Source organism: Populus alba, chromosome 7, assembly GCF_005239225.2.
Source record: "Populus alba chromosome 7, ASM523922v2, whole genome shotgun sequence".
In the NCBI taxonomy this organism is placed as follows: domain Eukaryota; kingdom Viridiplantae; phylum Streptophyta; class Magnoliopsida; order Malpighiales; family Salicaceae; genus Populus; species Populus alba.
This window is the reverse complement of record NC_133290.1, coordinates 4569701-4580309: the sequence shown is the minus strand read 5'-3', so window position 1 is coordinate 4580309 and position 10609 is coordinate 4569701. Positions and strand designations below refer to the sequence as shown.

Genomic DNA, 10609 nt, shown 5'->3' with positions numbered 1-10609 from the left:
ATCCTTATAGTGTTTTTTTTGTGTGTATTTTTGGGTTAAAAATGATTAAAAATGAATTTTAAAGTATAAAAAACTCTTGTCTTAATTTCTCAGCAACCTTTTGGTTGTCGAATTTCGGTCCAGCATATGGTGCATTATCAACATTCTTTTTTCTTTAACAAATTAAAGGGAATAAAATGCACTCCTATTAGAGAGAGAGAGAGAGAGAGAGAGAGAGAGAGAGCATAAACAATGCACCGTTTGCCCTCTAAAGTGAGGCCTTTTTTTTTGGGCGAGGTGCGTCGAGCCACCTGGGTTTAAGCGTTTGTCATTTATTTGTTGGGTCTATCTTTTCTTTTCTTTATTCTTATTCTTTTTATTCAATTTCATTCAATTATATAATTATATAGGGGTATGATCCCTCCCACAAGTATGACGAGTTAACATGAGTTAGCTTATATTTTTTTGTGTAATTTTTTTATATTGATTTATTTTTCAATTTCATCATTCAATATTAGGTTGATTGGAAATTAGACTTCATAATTTGTTTCAATTTGCTTTTTATGAGGTTATCTTAGTCTCATGATCCAAGTTGATTGTTTTTTTTTTTTAATTTCATCATTGAACAATAGGTTGATTAAGGATTAAACTTCATAACTTATTTTGATTTGTTTTCTAAGAGATTATCATGATCTTATGACCTGTATTGTGGATTTGACAGGTTGACTCTGATCTAGGTCAATCTAATATGTTGTTATATCAATATTTTAAAATATTCATCATCTTGAATTCTTTTTAGTAAAAATATGTTTTTATAGGTCATCTAGGTTACTTTTGAGCTTATTAAGTTGACTAGGTTAACATTAGGTCAACTCTTGCATGATTTTAAATTTATTTTTATTAGAAAAATTGCTAGAAATGTTTAATTATTTTTTTTCTGCTAAAAAAATTAATCTAGGTTAAAATTTAGCACAAAACAAACATCTAGTTTGATTAAAAAGAGTCATTTCTATATTTCTCGGGTTTTTATTTATCAAACTAGTATAGTTTGATAAAAGTTTTTAAGAAATAGCACACGAGAGAAAAGTATCTGGAATATAGTATAAATTTGACTCAATCATTATTGAGAAACTTGGTTTTATTAACAACTGCTATTGTCAATGGCGGTTGTGTCAAGCAACACAACCCATCCTAAAATTTTGTATAAAAACAAAGTCTAAACCGCTACAACCAAATGCCAAACAAAATCACAAAGTCTAAACCACTACAATCAAATGCCAAACAAAACTATAAATTACTAAACCTCAAACCCATAATTGAAACATAAGCTATTTTAACATCATTTTTATTTGTTAACTATAATCCTAAATTATTGCGTGTGTTTTTTAAACATTGTTTTTATTTATGTGTATTTTTTTAAGTTATTAATTGATGATTTGAAATTTTAAACAACATGTTCATATGTTCATTTTTTAATTAGATATTAAATCATGTTTATATAAACTAAGTATGAAAGTACATAATATGTAAGACAACTTTAAAATTAACATGACAATTAATAATAGCAATATTATAAAAGTAGTAATAATCAAAATGACTCTTAACTAGAAAACTAAAACAACATAATAATACATCTGAGTCTATATGTGTCTTCTGCGACGACGAGTGGAAGGACTAACTTCATCAATAACACGACTTCCACTTGTTTGTGTGGTCTTATCCTCCGAGACAACATCATCAAAACTTAATGTCTCTTCTAATAGGTCAAGTATAGTACGACGTGTTTCGAACCAAGAAGATGCATAATAACGAGCAAGTCCATTATCATCATCGAGGCTGCATCACATTGATCATCCTGTAACAATTGTCCAACCTAATATGGAGCAAATAGAAATTATCAATCCATAAATAAAACACAACATTTTTTTTTGTCAAAGCCTATAAAAAGTAACAAATACTTACAATATTTTAAATTCAGCATGCATGTGGCTTATACTCCATCTCTTCACATGAAGGAACTTGCGTTGGGTTAGGTGTAATAATTTGGTGTATTATACTCAAGTACCAACTCATGTAGAAATACATGATGCACCTCTTTAAAATAAAAGTTCTCCATGCATCCCATATCAATATATGCTAGAGATGATGGATCATCCAATTATAATCAGTGTGTTTACCAGAATGAATAATGAAATGCAACTAATCGCTCATATCTATGTCAGACGGGATGTTCAAAATATCTACCCCCACACCATTTGTTAATAAATAAGCAATGAAACTTATTAAATAAGGTTTCCATGAAAAATATTCTTAATCTAAATAACATAATTTATATGTTCAATAACATATTACTTGTAACCTAATGGAAGTATAGGTGATAGTTCCATTGGTTGTGGTGGTAGGAAGGTTGGACACAGAAGTTTCGCCTCGCGGTTTGCAATAAAAAAATGGTAAAAATACTTGTGGAGACAAAGGGAAGAGAATTATGATATTTTGGTGGAGGATTGGATGGTGTTTTGGGTGATTGGAGGCTGTCTTCTCTAGGATTTTTTGGTTTCTAGGGTTTTTTTCCTTTCAGAAGCGATGCTTATAAAGAAAAAGAGATGTTTATAAATGCATTGCAATCGTGATTCAAAACTGCGGTTTTGTTATGAAAAAATCGTGGTTGTTAAAGAAATGCTATTAGGAATAACTGTTGTATTAAAACCATGATTTTGAATCATGATTTTTATTTAAATCATTATTATGAATAGCAGTTATTTAACAACTATAATTTTCAACAACAACTCTTTACAAACTATGCTATTTTTTTAAAATTGTGTTATTCTGTATTAACTTTTTTTAAACTGTAATTGAGGGTGTTTGGGAGTGTGGTAGCGGTTGCTTTTCAAATAACTTTTCGTGCAGAAAAGCATGTTAATAATATTTTTTTTATTTTTTAAAAATCATTTTTGATATCAGCACATCAAAATGATCAAAAAAGTACAAACCACACTTAATTTTAGTAAAAAAAAAAAAATTGAAATTTTTCAAAAAACAGGTTTAACCACAATACCAAACGGGCACTTTTAGTTTTTTAAAAAACTCATATTTCATACCGTGCTTATTAGAAAAACACAAATATGGAGAAGAAGTCCCCCCTCCTAAAAGTATAAACATCTTTTCAATTGTTAAGCAAGACCTGAAATTTCTCAATTACCCTTTTCCAGAAGAATCCAATAAAATCTCCGTGTTCGGTCTTATAATGCAACTGGAGTTTTGTAAAATTTTAATTTTTTAAAATTAAAATTTTTATATATATTAAAATTGTTTTGATATGTTAATATTAAAAATAAATTTTAAAATATAAAAAATTATTAATTTAATATATTTATAAACAACAAACAAACCCAGTGTGAAACACAAACACCCCAAGTGTGAAAAAGAAAAAGGAAGGATCTAAAAAAGAAGCAATATTTCTTTCATATAAAAAGCGCTTGAATAATAAAGAAAGAAAGAAAAAGGCAGAGTGTTTTTATGATAAAGGGAGAGATCTCACAGGCAAAACCATAGAATCTAGAGAGAGAAAACATAACACAGAACAAGAAGAACCTGAGAGAAAGAGAGGGTTTGCCGGGGATAAAGAAAGATGACAGCCGGTGGATCCTCAGGAAGGTTACCAACATGGAAGGAAAGAGAGAATAACAAGAGAAGAGAAAGAAGGAGAAGAGCTATAGCTGCTAAGATATATACAGGTCTTAGAACTCAAGGGAATTTTAAGTTACCAAAACACTGTGATAATAATGAAGTCTTGAAAGCTCTTTGTGCTGAAGCTGGTTGGATTGTTGAAGAAGATGGTACCACTTATCGCAAGGTTTGTTTGATTTTCAGTTTGTTTTTGTTTCTATGGATCTATACATGCATGCGGTAGAAGTTTGTTTGTGAATTTTTTCGTGTTTTCTTTCTTGGGTTTATGGCTTTTTGATCTGTTTAGTTTTGACTAGTTTTTCCTTCTGATTTTGTTTTCCCTGAATCTATTGACTTTGGAGTTTTGGAAAAAGGATGTGAAGCAAGTATTCTGTTTTTCCCCCCTTCCTTTTTTGCATCCAAATTGCTGTCATTTGCAGTTACGTTTTTGTTCTTATCACTGTTTTGTTTTTCTGCGATTTATTGCAATTTTTTGCCCTGCTTTAATTTGATGCGGGGGTAGATTTCTGTTTCTGGTGAATTGTGGGTTACCTGTAATCAAGAAAACCCTTACTGTTAATCTAATCTTCATTTACTCCAGCCTGTGTGTAATCAGTTTCCCAAGTGTCATGATTAGTCCATAAATCTCATCCACACTGTAATCAAACTAATTTAGGATGGAAATTTATGATTACAATTTTAACGAAATGTATGCTCTGCTTAATCTGTCTGCGTATCTTTTCTTTCATGTAATTTTGTCACAGCAATGACTAATCTTGTTGTAATGTGCACTGTCACAGGGCTGCAAGCCGCCTCCAACTGAGATTGCAGGCACTCCAACAAATATCAGTGCTTGTTCTTCAATTCAACCGAGTCCACAATCCTCCAATTTTCCAAGCCCTGTAGCTTCCTACCATGCTAGTCCAACATCCTCCTCATTCCCAAGCCCCTCTCGTTTCGATGGAAACCCCTCCACTTACCTCCTCCCATTCCTCCGAAACATAGCTTCCATCCCAACAAACCTCCCTCCTCTTAGAATATCCAATAGTGCTCCTGTAACCCCACCACTTTCTTCCCCTACATCTAGAGGTTCGAAACGGAAAGCTGACTGGGAATCCCTCTCAAATGGCACCCTTAACTCGCTTCACCATCCCCTTTTGGCAGCTTCTGCCCCATCAAGTCCTACACGGCGCCACCATCTAGCACCTGCCACAATACCAGAATGTGATGAGTCTGATGCTTCCACTGTGGACTCTGGCCGCTGGGTGAGTTTTCTGGCAGTGGCACCCCATGTAGCTCCTCCCTCGCCAACTTTTAATCTTGTTAAACCAGTGGCACAACAGAGTGGTTTTCAGGATGGAGTTGATAGGCATGGTGGTTTAAGCTGGGGGGCAGCAGCAGAGAGGGGGAGAGGTGCGGAGTTTGAGTTTGAGAATTGTAGGGTGAAGCCATGGGAGGGCGAGAGGATTCATGAGATTGGGGTAGATGATCTTGAGCTCACACTTGGAGGTGGAAAAGCCCGTGGTTAAGCCTCCAAATGATAATCTAGCTTGGGAATGTAGCTACAAGAAGTAGCTTGAGTTCACTGTCCATTCTTAATGGTGTAATTGGTTTTACCAATTGCATGCCTCACTTGGGGCTTACCCGAGGCTACTACTTGCTTGGGAAGACTACAAGATCACTTTTGATGCTTCCTATCCTTGATTTTAGTTGTACAGTTTTCTTTTTATTGAAGCCTTGCAAGAATCGGAATTTATAGGATTCGGTTGCTGATTAGCAAAAAATTCATGTAAGGCCTCATGGAAGGGGCTAAAAGTCCCAAAATTTTCGTATGGGGAAAAGACTGGAGCGAATGATGTGGAAGGTTAAACTCTTCCTTCCCCGGTTTAAGTCTGGATCATCTGCCTCAATTCTTCATTGATTGTAGGTTCCTATTTAAGCTTTAATTGGGATGGATGATCTTACAAGCTTCAAATGTAGAGATCGTTTTCTTTTTGTTCATTGGGATTGAATATTTTCATATCTTTTGTGGACATTTTAAAGAAACACAAGCTCAGCAATTTGAATGTTGCTGGTTATTATCCTTTTGATGGCAAAAGCAAGGAGGTCCCTTGTCTTTCCGTTCAAATAATTGAACTACTGTTTTTTAATCATGGTTAGTAATCAAATGTCCTTCCAATATATCATCTCATGCTTTCTTGTAGAAGGTCAGCCCCACCCACAAAATAATGTCATCTACTGTTACATTACATGCTCAAATGTACAAACATTTGCTGTTAAGATCTTTTCTTTTGGCTTGGTAGTGCCATTTTTCTGTGGCAGGACAACACAGACTCTGCTGCTACTGGCCTTTAGCGGGTCAAAGGGCATCTTAGAAAACTAGCCTCCAGGCCCCCCCCTCTTTCCATGTGATTTGTTTTTTTTTAATGATGGAGCACGTGACCCATGTCATGCTTGATGTCCTAATACAACACCTATTGTAATAACTCCCCTCTCCAATTATGAGTGGTATCAGCGTTCTGTTCTGAATCCTGCCAGGAATAGGATAGCTTTTTAGTTCTAGTCCTTGCATTTACTTTTTTCCTCCCCTCGAACGAGTTGATGACATGCAATTATACAGCACAATTAACAACTCTAATAAACACGGTGTTCTTACCTTCTAAGGAAACTGTTGGCATTGTCATGGACAGAAGATGGTACAAACTTTCTTAACTCAGCCATAGCCAAACACCAATGGTACTGCTGTGGGAGAAAGCAACGCATTACCCTTTCCCAGAAGCGTAAGCTCAAAAAAAGAAAAAAAGAAAAAAAAGAGAGAGGATAAAACATTGGTGCATCTAACCACGGGGCTTTAGCCATTAAAGCGAACTTAGCTCCAGATTCTTAGTATCAACCTCCAATGAGTCAATCTCTTGATCAAACCCTAATCGAAGTCTATTTTACCTCCAAAAGCTTTGCCTTTAATTAGAGTTCTCATCTCCTCTTTGACAGTACCTGTTCCATTACAGGTTCTTTTGCTGTTCCAGTCTAGCAAGCAAAACCAACATTCATTCCTAAGCCCTGAAAGGCTTTCAAAGTCTTCTTCTACTTTTTAAAACTATCCTGGAAGGTAGTAACAGTTGAAGCTTTAATGGCATCTGCAATGTTAAAAGTCTCGGCAATCATTCCCACAACCAATTCGCAGTTAAAATTCTCAACAAGATGGTCGTGGAGAAAGCGTTTTTGACTGCAGCAAAGCTCGTAATACTTTATTTGAAGGCGTTTGGAGAGCTCACTGTTGATAACTAAACCATTTACAAGAATCTTGAAATCTTCAAAACTATTCACTTCTTTAAAATCCACAACAGATTCTGACGACCTGATTTCATCTCAGATTTCGGAGCCAAGATCCTCACTTTCATTTTCAGAATGAGCTGACACTGGTCCATGGTCAGTAACATGGGCCCTTGTGTTATCATTTTCAATGTTCTTTTCAGGGGTGTCCTGCAAGGGGTTTTCAAAATCCTGACCTTCCATTTCTCTGCTTCCCATGCTTAGATTATCCAAATGAACTGCATCTTTATCCTTAATAGAGATTAGATTATGTAACAATTTCGGCAATTACGATTGATGAGTTAGAGTGTCTCTACTGATCTTAGAAACAATTTACCAGGAATTATTTATCACTAGAATCCAATTCTAGAAGGCCAAACGCAATATGTAATAACTCGGGTTAACATGTCAAATCAATGACCCGAGTTGTGAGACTATAATAACCCCATAAAAAATAAATTAGAGAGCCAAATTTCTAACCAATCAAATATTGAAGGATGTAATTAAAAAACAAATTAATTACAAAAGGATCTAAAAATGCGATCCAAGTTAACATGTCAAACTTGCGACTTGGGTCATAAGATCAATATAATAGAAAAAAACCAAAATAAATTATAAAGTTCAATTCCTAATCAGTTTAATATTAAAGGATGAGACTAAAAAAAATAAATCAATTAAAAAATATATAAAAAACAGCTAAAGTCAATTAATTAAACTCATGATTCAAATCATGATACTGAGATAATTTTATAAAAAAAAATAACTTGATTTAACTTGGATTAACTTGTCAAATTAGAAACTCTAGTAATAAGACTGACACACACACACACACATATATATATATATATATATATAAAATTTCAACCTTATAAATTCCATCAATACCCATTTACATTTTATTCAAAATAGTCAAAGGAGAATACTATGTTCGTATATAATATATATGGAAAACATATGCATTAATGTAATTCACAATTATACTATTTTTCATATGCTACAATCATATTCGTATTCTCTATCAATTATTTCTTCTTTGACAGCAGTATCACCTCTTCTCTTATCATAATTTATTTTTGAAATTTTAATCATCACTCCCTTACATGAAAAATCACACATTGCACATTAATTCTTCACCTTTAGAGATACCAACCCTCCTTAATTATAATTTCTCAACATTACAATCACACTTTATATTATAACTAAATTCTTTTAAAACCATTTTCCTCACACAATTTTACATTAATTCACCGTAATTTCACTTAAACCACACATAATTCTATTACAAGAAATTGAGTCCCTCATTGGCTGGCTATTGAGCCCTTAAGGACCCATGCTTTTCTTTATTATTTCATCCTAATTTAGCATCCAACACAACCTAATCTAATCTAGTTTAAGTTGTGGTTTATATAATAAACATCTAGTTACAGTTTTGAGATAGAAAAACATAAGTAATGAAAACAGATCGAACATATTTTTTATTTTTTTAATTTTAAAATAATATAAATTTATTCTAAAACTGTTCTAAATACAAAATTATTTATGTTCATGTATTTAACTTTACAATTAAATATGTTTTTGTATTTATTCTTTCTATCTTATAACACTAACTAAACACCACTATAAAACTCTTACATCCAGATAGTTTGTCTTCTCCCTTGTGTAATAACATCATTTTCTTTTCTAATTATATTTAGTGTGTGTTCGATATTATGGTGACATGTGATTTTTTAAAAATATTTTTGACTTGAAAATTGTTAATATGATTTTTTTTAATTTTTTATATTAGTAAATTAAAATCATCATAAAATACTAAAAAGATAATAATTTAATTTTTTTTAAATAAAACACATTTTTAAAATACATAAAAAAATAAAAGTTATTGTACTCCTAACCTACGTATTCACTAATCAAATCAATCTTACCAAATTATAGTGTATTTAACAAGAAAATCTAAAATGATTTCATAGTGAGGAAGAACTTTTTTTTTTTGTGTTTTAAAAATGTTTTAAAAAAAACTTCACTTTAAAGTAATAGTTTTTTTTATTATTTCTAAATTATTTTGATGAACTGATATCAAAAATAATTTTTTAAAATAATAAATATTATTTTATTATATTTTTAAATAAAAAACACTTAAAAAATCAATTACAATTATTCATTCAAATACTCCCAAAATCTAAACTACCATTCAAACAAATTTCAAAGAATTAATTGCCACTACCCAACTACCAACAAAGACATGACCTGTCTTTAATACTAAATTGCACATCTTCTTCTTCTTCTTCTTCTTATTTTTTTTTTTATATATAATCCGGAGTAAACGAGTTAATTTACGTATAATTGCACATCCTCTTGATACGTCCAGTTGCCTTCCGAGCAAGGCAATTCCATTACTATTTCGTTTCCCTAGTAAATTCCTTGTCCCCGTTTATGTATATTTGTGTCGCACCTTCTTGCCTTTTATTGATTAGAATGCTCTAGTATATATATTAGATTGGCGGCTAGTATGACGCCACACTAAATTTTTTAAACAAGGAAAAAAATATTTAGGAAACACTTATATTTTAAAAGAAGTATGAGAAGTTTAATATGATAAAAATACAAGCAACAAAAAATTTAAAAACGAATATTAAATAATAATATTAAAAAAAAACAAAAAAAAAAATAGAGCCCGACTGCTAGTTAAGTTAATGTTGAATTGAAAATTATTGCCGAGAGCCCTCTTCTTTTTAATTTCAGCGAACCACGTCTAATTCTCACAATCCCTATTAACTTTTCAAGTGATCACCCAAGTTATCAGACTACTAAAATTATACATGAAAAAATTATAAGGGTTAAAAACTACACAAAAAAATCCAAATAAAAAATAACAATAAAAAAAATAAGAGTTAAAATTGTAAAAACAAATCAAAGGGTAACAACAAATTTTCAATTTTAGAGTTAAATTGAAAAAAATAAAAACATTAATAATAACAAAAATCAAAATAATAAAGATCAAAATAAAAAAAATACACTACATACTTGGATTGAATGATGAAATTAAAAACAATTTCTTATAAAATGATCAAATCAAAAATCGTAAGAATAAGAATTAAATCTAAAACATCAAAACATAATAAAAAAAATTGAACATGCAAAATTTCCCAGCATATTTTTTACATGAAAAATTCCTAAAAAATAAATTAAAAAGTTTATATAAGCATCTAACTAAACAAATCAATAACCATTGTCTAAATAAATGGAAAAAAAGTCATGAACAACAAACAAAAATGAAATTGAAAAAACTAAAAAAAAAATATAAATCAAAATATTTAATATTGCAACACATGTAATTTACTTGGTTGTGTTTAATGAGCTTGTTTATAACAATAAATTATTAATAGAAAACAATGCACGTATAGAATTTATTCAATAAAATAAAAGAAAATAAATATTATACAAGGTTTTTCATATATTAAAAATCTTATGAATATAAAAAAATAATTTAATCAATATGAAATTTTAAAATAGTCACATATAAATCATACAAGCTACCTACTAGCTCAAAAGAACAAGGGACAAAATAAAACTTTTAAAATAAATTTCAAATTCACCTCCCATTCAATCCATCGTTTTCACTTTAATCCTTAAAAAATATGTAATTGAATGGTAA

General features: G+C 31.2%; 1 protein-coding gene across 1 annotated transcript; it reads left to right on the top strand.

Moving 5' to 3' along the window:
* Positions 1-3398: 3398 nt before the first annotated feature.
* LOC118063253 (BES1/BZR1 homolog protein 2) lies at positions 3399-5646 on the top strand. The gene is made up of 2 exons (XM_035077247.2): positions 3399-3832; positions 4446-5646. Exons 1-2 carry the CDS (start codon positions 3608-3610, stop codon positions 5172-5174), a joined length of 954 nt encoding a protein of 317 aa, XP_034933138.1. The 5' UTR covers positions 3399-3607; the 3' UTR covers positions 5175-5646.
* Positions 5647-10609: the final 4963 nt, after the last annotated feature.